The 18,849-nt window shown below is 50.3% G+C and overlaps 1 protein-coding gene across 1 annotated transcript; it reads left to right on the forward strand.

Moving 5' to 3' along the window:
- The first annotated feature begins 13,570 nt into the window (after nucleotides 1-13,570).
- Nucleotides 13,571-14,530, forward strand: LOC127217652 (melanoma-associated antigen 11). Its single transcript, XM_051178641.1, has one exon. The coding sequence runs from the start codon at nucleotides 13,571-13,573 to the stop codon at nucleotides 14,528-14,530; it is 960 nt and encodes a 319-aa protein (XP_051034598.1).
- The last annotated feature ends 4,319 nt before the right edge of the window (nucleotides 14,531-18,849 follow it).

Below are 18,849 nucleotides of genomic sequence, written 5' to 3' on the forward strand. Positions count from 1 at the left end.
TTTTAAATATCCAATGTGTGAGCAAGGCACAGTTAAACCACTGAACTAGACTGCCAAATGTGTATAAAGAAAGTTTATTTGGGAAACAAATTCCTGGTCTCCCTCAAAGAGTAGAAGACAGCAGCCAGTAGGAAAAAGCCTTGCCCGAGTGGGTGTGAGGGCCAGAACAGGCTAGGTGTTAGCATGGGATCTTTTATCTGTTATGATTTTTGGGCTAATTAGGAACTAGATGCCCTGAATGTTTGACTATGGAGGAGGAAGATGTAAGTAGTGGCTTTTCTGGTAAACAGAAACCCACCAGAAATCCCTAAGGAATGTTGAATTAGTTTTCTGTTTACACAATAACAATCCTTCTGTTTACCCAGAGTCCAATTGGAGTTAAGTCCAGGTTAGCATCATAGGACAATGTCATCAGCAATGCCATCTTAGGGACCTGCTTTGAACCTAACTCAGTGTGTGATGTTTTGCTCTGGCAATCTGATTTAAGACAGATTTTTGGTACCTGGAGTGTGGTGCTGATATAATATAAACTAAACTAAAAAAAAAAAAAAAAAAAAAAACCCAAAAAGGTGAGATTGGCTTTGGAACTGGATGGTGAGTAGAAACTAGAAGAGTTATGAGGTATGTGTTAGAAAAAGATGATTTTCTTAAAGTGACAGAAATTCAAATTATTTTGGCTTAAAAACAAGGAAAAGAGAAACTTATTGAAATCCTGTTATCTACCAGAATACACATTATATAATGAAATGAAATGTTGAAAGCCATTCTGATAAAGTCTCAGATCCAAATAGAGAAGATGGATTTGGGAAATGGAAAATGGGCTATTTTGTTACGAATGGACTAAAACTTGATGATTTGTATCCTATGGTTTAGTGATGGATACAGATACCAACATATGATAGCAAAACCAAATTGTATGAAACAAAAAGTTAGTACCACCTCTGACAAAGATGAAAATGTCCATACACCCAATAAAATATATGTGGTTAAGACCCAGTCACCTAATTTGTAATAGCTAATTACTGCCTTGATATTATATTGAGCCAAAAAATATAGACTCTGAAAAATGGACACTATTTGGTCTCTTTAATGTGTGACTTGTACATTGTAATTTTTATGTGTGTGTGTGCGCGCGCGCGCGCATGCAACAGATGTCATGCTACTGAAAGGCAAACATGGGAAAGAAAAGGAAATTATTGGAGAATAGGAGAATATAAAAGAGTGGCAACAGGTTACATATGAAATGAAAGTGGAATGAAGGATCTGGCAACGAGAAAAGTGATAAGGGGAGGAGGAAACCAGAAGAGAGAAATAGAGAGGAAAATCAGAAAATAGAAATATGTATGCAAATGCCATAACCAAACCCACTATATTGTGTGCTAGCAGTTTAAATGTAAATAGAAAATCATAATGACTCAAAAGTCTACCCGCTTACAAAGCTGAGGGAATTCTTGATTCCACGGCTCACACAGCATGGGCCCACTTCAGACCTTGGTCTCTGCTGTCCTAAGAGACATCTACTCTAGAGGGATACAGGGCAACAAAACACCTCAACTCCCAGTATCGAGTTGTCCTTACTGTGCTATGTATGCATAGCCCCAGTAATGGAGCCATTTTCTTGCCATATCGGTGGGGGAAAGACCACTCAAACCCTGAGTGGTTTGTGGCTAGAGTAGACGATTCACCTATAAGGAGAAAGCAAGGGAGTATCAGGTCAGGAATAATCCCCACAAAGGTAAGAAACCAGATGCAAGTACCAGGATTCCAAGATATTGGGCTCAGATCTGAGAAGCTGCCAAAGGAAAGGGGTGAGACTGTGGCCTCTGATAAAAACTGCAGCTCATCCTGATCCAGCAGCATCCCTGCAGGTGGTCCTCCACCTACAAGGATGTGGCTTCTGGGCCTGATACCTGTGTAGATGTGTTCCTGCATTTCTCATCAATATCCTTGGGGAACTGGAGCTATTGTGGGAGGTTCCTAGAGCTTGGAGGATGCCTCTCTGTGAAAGCCAGACTGGAGTGTCTCTGCCATATTTCACCATGCAGATGCTGGTTCCTGAGGAGCTGAGGGCCATTTTGTGAGGTTCCTGGAAGGGAGAAGGCCCCCACCTCACCTTCAGGGGTGAGTTGAGCACTTCGGGGCAAAGAAATGGGCCCAATCAGGAGAGGTGGTCCTGGAGTGGCGCAGCTCTTCCTGCAGAGAGCCTAGATGGCCAGGCACCTCATTTGGGGACTAGGGGCCAGGCGGGCCTCCATGTTGAGGCCTCCTTCCGCGAGGTCAAGTGGCCTCTGAACCAAAGGGCGGGGTGGAAAGACGCTGAGAGTTGACTGCGAAGGCCAGGTTGGCGGCTGTGGTAGGGGTCCCTGGCTCACAGTTCCATCAGTCAGTGGGGGGGGGGGGAATGGGAGTGCTGCACACACGGGGTGGGTGTGTAGGACTGAAAGGATGAAGAAATACAGCCTAGCTCTCCCATGACCACAAAACAAAAACAAAAACAAAACAAAACAAAACAAACAAACAAAAAAAAATCTAGAAGTCAAAAATGCCCTAAACACCTTAAATTCCAAACCCTGTCCCCTGGCAGCGACTAGGCAAAAGCAATTCTTTGCTATTTAGGACAGGACCTGTGAGTACATGAGCTTTCTCACCCCACCCAGGAGCCATGCAAATGCAGACCTGGGGGGTGGCTATAGAAAACTGATTGGTCTATAAAGCATGGGCTTGGATGGTTTAAATTGATTGGTCTGCACCTCACGGGCTCCGTATGCTATGAGATGATTGGTTTAAGATGCACAGGCTTTGTAGTAATCCTATAAAAGCTATCTTACTTCTGCCCTCGTGGTCCTCAGTCCTCTACCCCTGCATGGTGCATGACTATGGACCCCAGTACACTTGGAATATAAAAAACCTCATGCTTTTACATGAAGACCACTTCTTGTGAGTGATTGGGGGGGGCGCCTTTCCTGAGTGAGAGCATGGCAGTCAGCACTTTGCAGGCCTTTCATTTGGTTCATTGGCCAGGAAACCGCACCCACCCTTCTCACCCGAGAACCAGCTTGGAGGTATGGCAATCTTTGATGTGTGTGTGTGTGTGTGTGTGTGTGTTGGCAGGCTTCTTAGTTCTGATTATCTGTTTTCTGGTTTCTGGAACGTGTTCTCTGTTTCGGTTTTTCAGCTGTCCTCTTGGGTGGTAAGGATCGGCGTGATCGGCAGACGTGTGAAGGGGTCACAAGCTCTTTCCCTGGGAACCCCCGGGGGTATAGGAGGCCTGGGGACTCCCAGTTGCTACCTTCCTTCTGTTGTTCAGCAGGGCCGAGCTCTGTTGTTGAAGTGGAAACTTCCTCTGCGGCTCTCCGAGTCTTCTGCCTGTTTGCGGGAGACATGACCTTTTCTGTAGTTTTATCATGGGACAGACAGTGGCAACTCCCCTTAGTTCAACTCTAGACCACTGGATGGGTCGCATGTGTCCGGAAGAGTTAGTTACTATTTCGTGCATTTTTGTTCCGTGTGTCTTTGTCTATAGGTTTATCACGAGACAGATGGTAACAACCCCCCTCAATTTGACTCTTGACTACTAGAATGAAGTTAAGTCTTGGGCCCATAATTTGTCAGTTGAGGTTAGGAAGAAACCCTGGAAGACTTGTGTACCTCTGAGTGGCTGGCATTGAATATTGGATGGCCCCCAGAGGGAACTTTTAATTCTGAGATTATCCAAGCTGTTAAGACAACTGTCTTTCAGACTGGACTTGGCTCTCATCCCAACCAAGAGCCCTATATCCTTACATGGAATGATCTGGTAGACAATCCTCCCCATTGGGTTTAACCATGGCTGAGCAAGCCAAGTGATCCAGGCTTCCGAGTTCTGGCCCTCAGAAGAGAAAAAAAATGTCTGCCCAGGGAACCCAAACCCTCTCCTGGAATCTACCCTGAGATTGAGGAGCCTCTGGCCTGGCCGGAATCCCAACCCATTCCCCCACCCCCTTATTCGATACAGGTTATGGTAGGGGGACCTTCCACACCCCTGAAGCTCAGGCTCCAGCGGCAGGAGGACCTGTTACAGGGACTCAAAGCTGGAGAGGAGCCACGCCAAAGCGAACAGATGGGGTTGTAACCTGCCGCTACGCACGTTTGGTCTCCCAGTTCCCGGGGGCCAGTTGCAGCCCCTGCAGTACTGGCCCTTTTCCTCCTCAGATATTTACAATTGGAAAACTAACCACCCCCTTCCAGAGGCTCTTCAACACCTCACGGGGTTGGTGGAGTTCCTTATGTTTTCTCACCAGCCTACTTGGGATGATTGTCAACAATTGCTGCAAATGCTCTTCACAGCTGAAGAGCAGGAGAGAATTCTGTTAGAAGCTAGAAAAAACATTCCTGGGGCCGACAGATGGCCCACGCAGCTGCAAAACAAGATTGATGCAGGATTCTCATTGGCTCGCCCCAGTTGGGACTTCAACATCGGCTGAAGGTAGGGAGAGCTTGAAAGTCAATCGCCAGGCTCTGGTGGCGGGTCTCTGAGGTTCCTCGAGGCGGCCCACCAATTTGGCTAAGGTGAGAGAGCTGATTCAGGGACTGACCAAAGCTCCCTCTGTGTTTCTTGAAAGGCTCATGGAGGCCTTCAGGCAGTTCACTCCTTTTTACCCTACCTCAGAAGCCCAGAGAGCTTCGGTGACTCTGGCCTTTATAGAGCAATCGGCTCCAGATGTTAGAAAAAAAAAAAAAAAAAAAAAAAACCAGAGACTGGAAGGGTTACTGGAAGCTGACTTGCGTGATTTAGTGAAAGAGGCAGAAAAAGTATATTATAGAAGGGAGACAGAGGAAGAAAAGGAACAGAGAAAAGAGAAGGAGAAAGAAGACAGAGAGGATAGGCGTGACAAAAGACAGGGAAAAAATTCGACTAAAATCTTGGCCGCATTGGTTGAAAAAACAAATGAGAGAGAGAGAGAGAGAAATTAGAAAATTTAGAGCAGGCCCTAGACAGTCTGGAAACCTGGGCAACAGGACCCCACTCGACAAGGACCAATGTGCATATTGTAAAGAAAGAGGGCATTGGGCAAAGAGCTGTCCCAAGAAGAGAAACGAGGGATCGAAGGTGCTAGCCCTGGGGGAAGATGAAGATTAAGGACCCCATCCCCGAGCCCAGGGTGACTTTGAAAGTGGAGGGGAGACCAGTTGACTTTTTAGTGGATACCAGAGCGGAACATTCTGTACTAATACAGTCATTGGGAAAATTAAAAGATTAAAAGACAAAAAATCCTGGGTAATGGCAGTGGATCTTGGCATGGGCCGGGTATCCCACTCGTTCATGGTTATTCCAGAATGCCCTTACCCTCTGTTAGGAAGAGACATTCTGTCAAAAGTAGGAGCCCAGATTCATTTTGACTCTGAACAGCCATCAGTAACCGATAAACAGGGAAATCAATTGCAAGTCCTTACTGTTAGACTAGAAGCTGAGTACAGGCTATACGAGGAGCCGGGGCTTGACCTCGACTGTTCAGATGGGGCTGGAACCTCCAATATGGACTGGTGGTTGACCCACACTCCTTTAGCTTGGGCTGAAGTATCCAGAATGGGTCTGGTGAAACGAGTGCCTCCACAGGTTATTCAGCTGAAAGCTAGTGCTACACCATTATCAGTTAGGCATTACCCCATGAGTAGAGAGGCTCGGGAAGGAATTCAACCCCATATCCAAAGACTGATCCAGCAAGGCATCCTGGTTCCGGTTCAATCTCCCTGGAACACTCCCTAGCTACCAGTTAAAAAGCCTGGGACAAATGATTATCGGCCACTTGAGAGAGGTCAATAAAAGGGTGCAGGACATACGTCCAACTGTCCCAAACCCTTATAACTTCCTGAGTGCCCTCCCACCTGAGTGGAGCTGGTACACCTTATTAGACCTAAAAGACGCCTTCTTCTGTCTGAGGGTACATCCTACCAGCCAACTGCTTTTTGCTTTTGAATGGAGGGACCCTGCCATGGGCAGAACCGGGCAGCTCACCTGGACCTGACTGCCACAAGGGTTTAAAACCTCCCCGACCATCTTTGATGAGGCCCTCCAAAAAAGATCTGGCCAGCTTCAGGACCCAACACCCCCAGGTGACCCTGCTCCAGTACATGGATGACCTACTTCTAGCAGGAGCCACCCAACACGATTGCTTAGAAGGAACAAAGGCAGTACTGCTGGAACTGTCTGACCTAGGCTATCGAGCTTCTGCCAAAAAGGCCCAGATTTGCAGGAGAGAGGTAAAGTACCTGGGGTACAGTCTACAGGACGGGCATCAATGGCTGACAGAAGCTTGGAAGAAAACCGTAGTCCAGATACCAGCCCCAACCATGGCCAGGGAAATGAGAGAGTTTCTGGGGACTGCTGGGATTTGCAGGCTATGGATCGCAGGGTTCGCGACCTTAGCAGCCCCTCTCTACCCACTGACTAAAGAAAAAAAAATTCTCTCGGGCCCCAGAGCATCAGGAGGCATTTGCTGCCATTAAGAAGGCCCTGCTGAGTGCACCTGCTCTAGCCCTCCCTGATGTAACTAACCTTTTACCCTTTATGTGGACGAGTGTAAGGGGGTAGCCTGGGGAGTTTTAACTCAATCCCTAGGGCCATGTCAAAGAAGCTTGGTTCTGTAGCCAGTGGATGGCCTGGCTGTCTGAAAGCTATCGTGGCTGTGGCCGAACTGGTCAAAGACACTGACAAGCTGACTTTGGGGCAGAAAGTAACTATAATACCCCCCCCCCATGCATTGGAGAGCATTGTCCAGCAGCCTCCAGGCTCATGGATGACCAACGCCCCCCCATGACTCACTGCCAAAGCCTGCTTCTCTCCGAGAGGATTATGTTCGCTCCACCAGCCACCCTCAACCCCGCCACTCTTCTGCCTGAGAAGACTGATGAACCAGTGACTCGTGACTGCCATCAACTGCTGGGTGAAGAGATTGGGGTTCGGAAAGATCTCAAGGACATTCCGCTGGCATGGGAGGCATTGAACTGGTTCACTGATGGGAGTAGTTACATGGTAAAAGAATGGCTGGGGTGGTGGTGATGGATGGTACCCACACTGTTTGGGTCAGCAGCCTGCCAGAAGGAACCTCAGCACAAAAAGCTGAGCTTGTGGCCCTAACACAGGCCTTGCAGCTAGCCAAAGGGAAATCCATAAATATCTACAGAGACGGCAGGTATGCTCTTGCAACTGCACATGTGCACGGGGCTATCTATAAACAAAGGGGGCAGCTTATTTCAGCAGGGAAGTCAAAGACAAGGAAGAAATTCTAAGCTTGCTAGAAGCCTTACAACTGCCAAAAAGACTGGCCATTATGCATTGCCTTGGGCACCAAAAGGCCAAAGATTTCATCTCAAAATGGAATCAGATGGCTCACCAGGTAGCCAAGCAGGCAGCCCAGGGTGTCAACCTGCTGCCTGTAGTAGAGAGGTCCAAAACCCCAGAACTCGGATGACAGTATACTCTGGAAGACTGGCGGGAAATAAAGGAATTAGATGGATTCGCTGAGACCCCAGAGGGGACTTGCTATACCTCAGATGGAAAGGAGACTTTACCCTGCTCAGATGGGTTAGAGTACATCCAGCAGATACATCGTCTAACCCACCTGGGGGCTAAACATCTGCAGAGACTGGTTAGAACATCCCCTTATCATGTTCTGGGACTATTGGGGGTGGCCAACTCAGTGATCAAACATTGTGTGTCTTGTCAGCTGGTTAATGCTAATCCTTCAAGAATGCCTCCTGGGAAGAGACTGAGGGGAAGCCATCCAGGTGCTCACTGGGAAATGAACTTCACAGAGGTAAAGCCAGCCAAGTATGGTAACAAGTACTTATTAGTTTTTTATAGACACCTTTCAGGATGGGTAGAGGCTCACCCTACCAAGAAGGAGACCTTGACCATGGTGGCTAAAAAAATATAGGAGGAAATCTTCCCAAGATTTTGAATACCTAAGGTACTAGAATCAGACAATGGTCCAGCTTTTGTTGCCCAGGTCAGGGGCTGGCCAAGACGCTGGGGGTTGATCGGAAATTGCATTGTGCATACACACCCCAAAGCTCAGGGCAAGTAAAAAGGATAAATAGGACCATTAAAGAGACCCTCACTAAATTGACCGCAGAGACTGGCATTAATTATTGGATAGTTCTCCTACCCTTTGTGCTTTTCAGGGTTAGAAACACCCCTGAACCATTCGGGCTGACACCCTATGAATTACTCTATGGGGGGGGGTCTCCTCCACTGCTGGAAATTGCCTCTGTGCATAGTGCTAATGCGGTTCATCCAGCCTCTGTTCACTAGGCTCAAGGTGCTCGAATGGGTGAGACAGCGAGCATGGAAGCAGCTACGGGAAGCTTACTCGGTGGAAGGAGACTTGCAAGTCCCACATCGTTTCCGGTTGGAGATTCGGTCTACGTTAGACTTTACTGCCCAGAAAGCCTGGAGACTCGGTGGAAAAGCCCATATCTTATGCTCCTGACCACACCAATGGCAATAAGGTAGAAGGAATCCCGACCTGGATCCATGCCTCCCTTGTCAAACCAGCGCCACCCCCCAATCCTGAATGGAGAGCCTAAAAGACTGAAAATCCCCTTAAGCTTAAGCTCCTTCATATGGGCCCTGCTTCTTCAACCAGGTGACTCCATTCAGTTTACGGAGGTAGGTTGACCCAACAGAAGAGGGAACCACTAAACACACTGACACTTATTCTCCTCTTGGGAGCAGGAATTGATGCAGGAGGACCCAGTGAATGCCGTCCAGATCATGGTACCTAGACAACAGTACAAGAGCCTTCCGGGCAAAGAAGAGGCTGCCCTTTAATCATCCCGGTTCTAAGATTAGAATTATTAACAACAAAAGAAGTTGGGAATGAAAGGATGAAGAAATACAGCCTAGCTCTCCCATGACCACAAAAAAACCCAAAACCAAACAAACAAAAAAACAAAAAACAAACTCGGTCCCCTGGGGCAAAAGGCAAAAGGTCACATTCTTTGCTATTTAGGACAGGACCTGTGAGTACATGAGCTTTCTCACCCCACCAAGGAACCCAACAAATGCAGACCTCCGGGCTATAGAAAACTGATTGGTCTATAAAGCGCTCTGGCTTGGATGGGTTAAATTGATTGGTCTGCACCAGGCGGGCTGTGGATGGTACCAGATGATTGGTTTAAGATGCATGGGCTTTGTTGCAATTCTATACAACCTATCATCTTACTTCTGCCCTCATGGTCCTCGGTCCTCTACCCCTGCATAGTGCATGACTGTGGACCCCAGTGCACTTGGAATTTAAAAGACCTCATGCTATTTGCATCCAGACAGCCACTCATGAGTGCTTTGGGGCGGGGAAGCCTTTCCTGAGTGGGAGCCTGACTGGCAGCACTCTGCAGGTCTTTCAGGTGTTGGTGTGCACAGCAGCCCCTTCCCCTCCCTGCGGGCCCTGGGGGTGGAAATCACTAGGGGGGGTGAGCACAGGGCTTTCTCCTCAGTAGGGAAGTCGGGTCTCAGAAGCCAAGCTGACAGCCTGCACAGGCCGAGAGCCTCGCTACTTTGTGGGTCTTTGAGGCTCCTGCACCAAAGGGCAGAGTGAGTGTGGGCACCAGGCCCTGGAGCTTCCGCATCCACCCGCATCCGCATCCGGGGACTCGGGGGCTGGGACACACTGTGAGGCCCCTGAAGGGAGAGAGCCAGGCCTTCTCCTGTGTCCGGACAGGGGGGTAGGGGGGGGGGGCTGGGAGAGCCGGTGGGAGGTCCCTGGCACGGAGCCCCTCACGCCCACCGACCGTTCCGCATCCGGGCACCTGGGGGCCGCGTGGCCATTTCCTGTGCTGAGTGGAAGCGGCCTGGCAACAGGGCCTCCAGGTATCTGGGCACTGGGGGCTCAGAGACTCTTCCCGGGGAGCTGGGAGGGCACGGGAGGATGCTCTGCCAACACCAGGAATCGGGCACCCAGGGAGGCACTCGGGAGCCTGGAGGGGAAGGCCAAAGGCGGATCCTGCATCCGGGGCCTTGGGGGCGTCGAAGCCATCTTGGGAGGTGGCTGCAAGGGAGAGGCCGGCTGGGCGGCCTGCCACATCGGGCCGCTCTGGGCTCAAGTCACAGCTGCGGGCCTGGGAGTCGACTCGGTGGCACCGGGACACTCTGGCCAGTTTGAGACCTGGCAGGAGAGGGACAGGCTCGCCCGCTGTCTGAGGGGAGGTGACCGCGTCTGGGCCGTCGGGGTGACTGACCATGTCTGGGCCGTCGGGGTGACCGCATCTGTGCCGTCGGGGTGACTGACCGTGTCGTCTGGGCCGTCGGGGTGACTGACCGCGTCTGGGCCGTCGGGGTGACTGACCGCATCGTCTGGGCTGTCGGGGTGACCGCATCGTCTGGGCTGTCGGGGTGACCGACCGCGTCTGGGCCGTCGGGGTGACCGACCGTGTCTGGGCCGTCGGGGTGACTGACCGGGTCTGGGCCGTCGGGGTGACTGACCGCGTCTGGGCCGTCGGGGTGACTGACTGACCGCTTCTGGGCCGTCGGGGTGACCGCATCATCTGGGCCGTCGGGGTGACTGACCGCGTCTGGGCTGTCGGGGTGACTGACCGTGTCTGGGCCGTCGGGGCCTCTTTAAGAACGGAGGGAAAGGTTTCAGACACTGCAGTCCCTGTTGACACTTTGCTTAGCGGCCACCTTCACCTCGGCCTGGACCTCTTGCTGGCGGCCACACAGAGCATCCCAGACAGAGGCTCCGGCCAGCGCCAGGGGAACGGTCAGTCAGAAGCCACAGGAGACAGGGGACGACACTCCACAGATAGGGTCCCACGGTGTGTCGGCTGTGTCCCCGCACAGAGGCCTGCACCCAGTGGGTGCCCGGTTGCTGCATTCAGCACGGAAGGAAGCCAGTCCCCAGTCAGTCAGTCACTGTGACAAAGACAGAAAGACAGAGAGCACTGATTTTCTCTTCCGTGTGTGACTGTGTGTGTGAGAGTGTGTGTGCCTGTGTGTGTGTGCCTGTGTGTATGTGCCAGTGTGTGTGTGCCTATGTGTGTGTGTGTGTGTGCCTGTGTGTGTGTGTGTGTGTGTGCCTGTGTGCGTGTGTGTGTGTGTGTGTGTGTGTGTGCCTGTGTGCGTGTGTTCCTTTTGAGACACTGTTTCTCTCTGTAACACTTGCCTGCCCTGGCTGCAAACTCGCTGAGATCTGCCTGCACTGCCGCCCTGCTTCTGGGATCACTAGGCCTGTGCCGCCACCAGCAGCACTCTGCTGGAAGCAGAGATTTTTAAGGGGTGCGGTTACACCCCACAGTCGCTTTGCAGTCACTATGTACTTGGGAACCGAGTGGACTTAAGCAGCACCAGTCTGCCTGGGAGGTACCCAAATGGCATTTCTGCCTTGGTGTACTTGGAGGGACTCACCTGCTTCCCCTCCTCCACCAAGTACGCACTGTCCTTTGCTTCAGAATGTAGGATGTGGAGGAGGAGGACTCATCCTGGCGGTAAGGTCTCACTCAGATGTGTAGTGGTGAGGATCCAGGGCCACCAAAAAGGAAACAGTGAGATCTCTGGTCCAAGACATACCCAGGCAAGCAGCCCTTGCTGCCAGGGTAGACTAGATACTGGTGCCGACTGTGGACTCACTCAGACTGTCACCTCTGACTTAGACTGGGGTGATAAGGTGAGGGCTCAGAGTTGGCTTAGACCTGAAACATGGATGCGATCCGAGTGTCAGGAAGGTTGTCGTGAGGAATGAAGAGGAAGGAAAGCTTCAGGATGTGTGGGGGAATGCAGGGCCCCGCCCCTTTTGCCAGTCTCCAGAAGCCCGGGCCCCTGCAACCCAGAGGTGAGCCCTGTGCACCGCTGTCTCCTCTCTAGGAAGGTGAGCCTCTATCTACACCCGAGCAGTACCACCACAGCCCGGAGGGGGAGCAGTCTGCTTGCCACAGGAGGTATCCATCTTCCATCGTGAGTCCAGGTAAGCTGTCGTGGTCAGAAATGAACGTGGGAACAGGGTCCCTGTACCCCCAACAGAAGACTGTATGAAGCATGTATGCCCCTGTTCCTATGCCTGGGAGCCCCGAGTCGGGAGCTGCCGTGCCTGGCTTCCTTGGGCTGCATGACTTGGCTAGAGACCTCTCCCGGGGGTGATGACCCTCTTCCTAGGGTTGATATCAGGTCACCAGTGGCAGCCACGTCTGGACAGCAGAGGGAATCTGCAGGGCATGGACCTGGGTGAGGACTGGCTCTGAATCAGAGAGCAGAAGGACCGCACAGCCTGTTTATGACCCGGAGTCAGTGCTCAGGGGGCACCAAGGGCTTTGATTTCTTCTGCTACACCTGGGAAGCACGTGGGTGTCTTTCTGAGATGGGGGTCTGCTGGGAAGCACGGGTCTCAAGAAGGAAGGCGAAGAAGCACTCAGGGTGGACACAGCGAACACTTGTCCCAGCAGAGATGAGCCCAGGACACGTGGCCATCACTGCAGGTCCCCAGCAGGGGTGGATGGGCTGTGTTATCGGCTCCCTTATCACAGAGGTCATAGGGCCTGACACCTGTGGAACTTAGCCAGAGTGGGAGACCTTGTCCGAGCACACAGTCCTTGGTTAAGTGGGCGTCTGGGGAGTTTCTGGAAAAGACCCCGGGGGTTAGTGAAGGAGACTCCTCCACTCCAGTGTGCAGACAGCAGCCCCACAAAAAGACTTTCCCGACCGAAGCACTGTCCCTCAGAGAGTCCTGAAGGGCCCTACTAAGAGCTCCTCGACCTGGGTCATCAGAGGGAGGCTTGGGTCTGTGAGGACTCCTGGTGAGGGTTGAGAGACCCATCAGCCAAAGGCATAGTACTGGCTACCTACCTGCCTTCCTGAGGGCTGTGGGAAAACAGAGGCGCTTTGAGTGGATTCCTTCCCCTCCGCTAATCATTCTTTCTTCCTTTATTTCTCTCTCTCTCTCTCTCTCTCTCTGTATATATATATATATTTCATTCTCACTCACAGGCCTAGGCTCTTGCCTTAAAGACCTTGGACCCAGGGATCACAGGGAAGGAAGGGCCTCAAGTAGCCATTCATCCAGGTGAGAATCGGGCTGGGGTATTGTGCTAGCCCAAATGACCCCCACTGAATTGAGGTGGCTCTTTCAGCCCCCCTCCCCTACCGCCACTCCCTCCTCACCCGCCCACCAACCCTCGCCCACCCCCCACAATCCACACCCTCACCCCCACCCCTCCACCCCCGCCCACCTCCCCCCTGGCCTCCCCCCACACACCCCTCCCCACAACAGGTGTCAGAGGTGTGAGGTGACCTCACTGCCTTCTTGCACACAAGGAGACTTGTTCTGACACTTGCCCTCAGGCAAGAAGATGCATACACCCTGGGAACAGGGTCTCTTCCTCTGTGAATCTCTCAGAGGTACAAGCAGTACCAGAGTCCTTTGGCCTTGGAGCACGCCCCACGCAAAATCCTCCAAAAACGACAGGCGCTTTTTGAGAGCAGCCTGAGGAATGGCTGTCAGAGTCCACTCACTCTCTCCCTTCCTCCCCCAGGCCTTCATCTGCCAGTCTTCATCTCTGTGACCTGAACCTTGACCTGACTGTGTTCCTCAGCAAACTCAGCATGGATCCTACTGAGAACAGCCAGAGCCTCAACCTCCCTGACAGCACTCAGTTCCAAAGGGAGGCAAGGAGCCAGGAGGGTGCCCAGGTCCCTGTAGCTGAGGTGGGGGAGGCTGAGGCCACTGCCACCGCCTCAGGGGATGTGTCTGCTGGAGGAATGCTCAGTTCTCCCCAGAGGGCTGAGAGAGCCTCCTCTCCTCCCAATGCCCTGGGCTCCATTGCAGGGTTACTGTCTACTGAGGCCTCTGGCAACCCATTAAGGAGAATGGCCAACCTAATGTTCATCCCCCGGGATATACTAAACAGGAAAGTGATGAGTTTGGTGAAGTTGCTGCTCCTCAAGTATCAAATGAACCAGCTGGCAACTAAGGCAGAAATGCTGGACAGGGTCACTCCTGATTATGAGATGTTCTTCCATGTGATCTCTTCGGAGGCCACTGATTGCATGTGGCTGTTGTTTGGCATCGAGGTTATGGAAGTGGACCCCCGTGTCCACTCCTACTCTCTTGTCACTGCCCTGGGGATCACCTATGATGGGATGCAGCATGGTACTCCGGGCATACCAAAGACAGGCCTGGTAATAATCATGCTGTGTATCATCTTCATAGGGGGCAATTGTGTCAGCGAGCAGGAGATTTGGCATCTCTTGAATTCCATGGGGCTGTATGCTGGGAGGAATCATTTCATGTACGGGGAGCCCAGGAGCCTCATCACTGAGCATTTTGTGCAGGAAGGGTACTTGGAGTACAGGCAGGTGCCAGGCAGCAATCCTCCTAGCCACGAGTTCCTGTGGGGCCCCAGGGCCCACGCAGAAACCACCAAGATGAAAATACTGAATTATTTTGCCAGCATAGTTAGGCGGGATCCCAGATCCTACCCCTCCAGGTATGCGGAGGCTTTGGCAGATGAGCTACAGAGGCTCCGTGCCCGAATCACCCAGCAGAGGATACCACTGCCCTGAGCAGCACACATTCTACTGTCCTCGCAGTTTCCAACCAATAGCAGATGAGGCAGAGTCCTTCACCAGAGTGCTGCCGATAGGCATCCTTGTTACTTCAAACTGTTGCTACTGTTACTACAAGGTTCACTAGCTGGAGATGTTTTAAGTTTAAGAATACAATTTGTAACTGACCTGTTGTTGTTGTTCCCGGGTAGGAGAATATTGTTATTTTTGTAAACAGTTGAGAATGGCATGTCTAATTTGAAATGGGTGTCAAGACACTATGACATTCTAATTGGAATTACCCTGGCAATGGGAAATAACTTGTCATTTTCATGAAAAAAAAAGAATAAAATTGTTATCTTTTATTTTCTTTCTAACTTTAGTCTCCTCTTCGGGGTAACTAGTGAAAATGAAAGCAAGAGTGAGGTGAAGGCAGTCTCCTCCCCAAACCTCCACTGAGCCAGTGGTCACCCGCTCTGTGAAAGGAAAGGACCCGTGTTAGCATGGAGATGTAAGGAAAGGCCTATCTACCCTTTTTCCATGGAAAGGTCGAGTTCAACATCAACAGCCCTTTCAGGAAGAAAGTGAAAATTCCCTTTAGATCACAAATATAAGTGTGGGAAGTCTGGTGGGCGGTCCGCTAGCGTGAGTATTTCCATATTAGTGGTGTGAGTCAAGGATGTTACAGGTATCAGAAATAATTAACCAGGACCAGGCCCTTTGAGGTGTGAGCTACTTATGGCTGAGAGATGGAAAAGTGCTCAGAGCCACTGCCGTTTCTGGTGGACTTTGCATGGAGAACTCAGGCTGGGGTGTCACTCAGTGATGGAATACTTGGATAACACATACAGCTAGGAGGTATCCTCAACACCTCAAAGCACAAAACCAAACTGTACAGTGAAGAATCATGTTCTGGAACTAGAGTTACAGATGAACACAGCACATGTATGGCATAATTTACCCCCACACTGTGCAAGGGATTCTGGACCCGTGTGGCAGAATTATGGGAATGTGAGGCCATAACTCCCAGGCAGACACACACACACACACACACACACACACACACACACACACACACAGAGAGAGAGAGAGAGAGAGAGAGATAGAGACAGAGACAGAGAGAGAGAGGGAGAGGGAGAGATGCCTACTAAGAGAAATTTAAATGCTTGTGATGTCTTCGTTTTGTGCCTGCATGTTAATGTGTAACAGAAGAGTGTACCAGATTTCATGGAACCAGAGTTACAGATGGTTGCAAGTCTCCATGTAAGTGATGGAAACAGAACCTTTGTCCTCTGCAAGAGCAGCAAGGGCCTAGTCAAAGCTCTAGCCCCAGGCAAGGTTAAGTTAAAAACAACAACAACAACAAAAACCATTTCTCTGTGTATACTTGAGAATGAGGGTAGATGCATGCCTGGGCTCAGTGCTGACAGAGATGCCAGAGGACATAACTCAAGTTGGGTCTCCCTTCTACCTTGTGATGGCAGGAACTGCCTTGTTTCTGCTGCTGCTGTGTGGTGTAGTCCAGGCTGGCTGGCCCTGGAGATGCTGGCCCACTGTGGCTCTCCTCCCAACTCCCCAGAGTAGTGCTGGGATTACAGAGGCACCGAGTTTCCTCACCCCATGTATGCAGCTCAGGGAGACTCAGATGAGATCCCCGGGCATGAGCAGCTACCACTTTTATCATCTGATTCACCTCCCCAGCCATAAAATCCATTTTCGCTCAGTAATCTCCAGTGCACCCAGACTTCAGTATGTGTCCAACGAGTGGGAGGATTTAGTGAAGTTTACTCATGAAATATCATTCTGGCTCGTTAGCTATCCTGTGTCCCACCTTTCACTATAGTTGTCACTCAAGGCACTTGCGCCAGGACTTTTCCTTGCAGGACACACATGCTGACAAGCAGTCCATTAACCAGGGGAGGAACCCCGAGGCTCCCAGCATTGGGAATGTGCCTGGTTCCTGCCTACCAAATTGCAGGCCCGAGAGGAGGCCAGAGGTCCGCATGAACCCGTAATTCAGGCAGGTCTCACACTACCAGACCGAGGTCATACCTCTGACAAAACAGGGCTCTTCCGGGTTCTCCATAATGTCTTATCTGTGGTGTTATCATCAGCACAGCATCTGTACCTGAATCTACTGCAGTTTCAGCTACTGACTGAGCTCTGAGAACACTGCCCAGCAGTAGCCTGGGCCAAGGCCTGCCAGTGAAACACCACTTGGTGGAAAACGTAGGGGCATATATATCCAAGCATAAGGCCTGAGACAGCTGGGAAAAGTTCCAGACATGGAGCCACACATAGCTTCCTAGCAACCACAAGCTCTCAGCAGGAGGCTTGACCCCCGTAGACGAACAACTGGGGCTGCAGCCCACAACCAGTGGGGGGAGCCTGCTGGACAGACCTCAGGGGACCTGAGCCTGCCACCAACACCACATGCTAAGCAGAGCCACAGAAGGAGACTGCACATGCACAGAAGGGCAGTGCACAAAGGCTAAAAGTAGCATTTTCCTGGAGCCACGGTGGGAAGAGGCCTCAGTCTCTCTGGCAGGCTTGTGAATGTTCCAATGTGACCAGGGCTTCCTGTAAGGCCAGACTCTGTGGGTGGCCTGTCCCTTTAAGGCTTGGCTTATTTGGTCAGACATTGGCTGCAAGAGCAGAGAAAGCCAGGTCCACACCAGAAACCCTCTGAACAGGTACAGTATGCTTTAAATGTGCTATAGTGCTGAAGAAAGGAAAGAAAATGGTATAGACAGTCGTCGGAAAAAATAATGTGACAATAATAAAGTCAGGTATTAAAGACTGAACAGAGTAAGATAAAAAGAATAAGCCATGTAAGGATGGGAAACAACAATAATAAAGGGCATTTGAAGAGTACACAGTTCTTTATTTTATTAAAATTCTTTAATGCTAATGAGCAAAAAAGAGCAACTGCTGAGAGATATTGGATTATGGGGGAATCTACTAAACTAAACCAGCATATATATTTTAAGGATGCCTTAACTTCACAATGGAAGTTGGGAAGTGCATTGCACTGGGGGAGAGGTTACTGTTGTTACAGGAATAGCAGCAGGTAGTCATGGATCTGGACACCCAACAGACCAGCAAGCATGTCCAGGCCCTCTCAAATCAACCCGCTGTGCCTCCTGTGTGAAAGTAAATGTCTAAGAGGTACCAGAGAGTTCCATACAGCCTTGACTGCTATGAAACAGCCAGCTACCCCCAAAATTGGCAGCACTCCAGCCCAGCTTTTTCTGGCCCACAAAGATGGTCAACATCCCCTCAGTCTTGATGATTTGGTGCCCCGAATTCCTGACTTAACTGACACCCCCTCTTTAATCTCACTCCTTTTCCCCAATAAACCCCATGTTGGTTTGGTTGAGTACAGTGATTCGTGTTCAGTGCCCGGAGCTGCAGCAAACAACAGTTATGTCTTTGTTTACATAGGAAACAAAAACAAAAAGAAAAAAAAACATGGATTCCTTCAATATCGATATAGATCAGATTTGACCATGAAAAACCTACTGAAAATCTTGACTACAGACATGAAGAAAGAAACCAAGAAAAACTACAAGACAAGTGACATCTATGCTGATCTCTCTACATGGGTACAGCTCTGAGACTAGATGAGACATAATAACTCTTGTTGGTTATAGAGCCCAATTAACTTACCATCATATTTTGTCCTTTCATATGGCTTGGATAGAGGTTTGGTTATACAGCTCAATAAATTTACAAGTTGACAGATGCGTTTTACCTGCTGAGACATAAAACAGAAAATTATCTTTAACTGACTTATCTACAGCACTCATTCAATACTCGTGTTTCTGCAGATTTGCATGTTACCTTTCAAAGTTTGTATGCTTTCGGAACGAAAGTACAGGGATTTATATGAAAACTGTAGGACAATGCTGAACTTTTATTTATTTATTTATTTACGTACTTATTTATTTATTAGCATTTTTCATATTCCCAAACCTTGGACTAATTGTGGGCTGGTCCCTGAGCAAAGCAGGGAACCTAAGAAACAGCCCCCTGCACCCCCACCCTGAGGAGTGACAAAGAGATGGTAACTGTTTCTGAACTTGTGCAGGGTGGGTCAGATGTGCCTGCCAGGACACACGAGACTGTTCTGGAAACCTGCACAATTTCGTATACTTTTTGAAAACTCCCCTACACTGAGACAAAACTCATTCTCCAGACTGGCTGTGGGACACCTGTGACATCATATGACAAACAAAGGGAATGATGAATTCAGCAGGTGATCACCACAGTACTGATGCTCAAACTCAGTGGCTTCTAATTGGTGGACATCTCTATGGGGAAGCAAATGCAGTCTG

Source organism: Phodopus roborovskii, unplaced genomic scaffold (genome assembly GCF_943737965.1).
Source record: "Phodopus roborovskii unplaced genomic scaffold, PHOROB, whole genome shotgun sequence".
In the NCBI taxonomy this organism is placed as follows: Eukaryota; Metazoa; Chordata; class Mammalia; order Rodentia; family Cricetidae; genus Phodopus; species Phodopus roborovskii.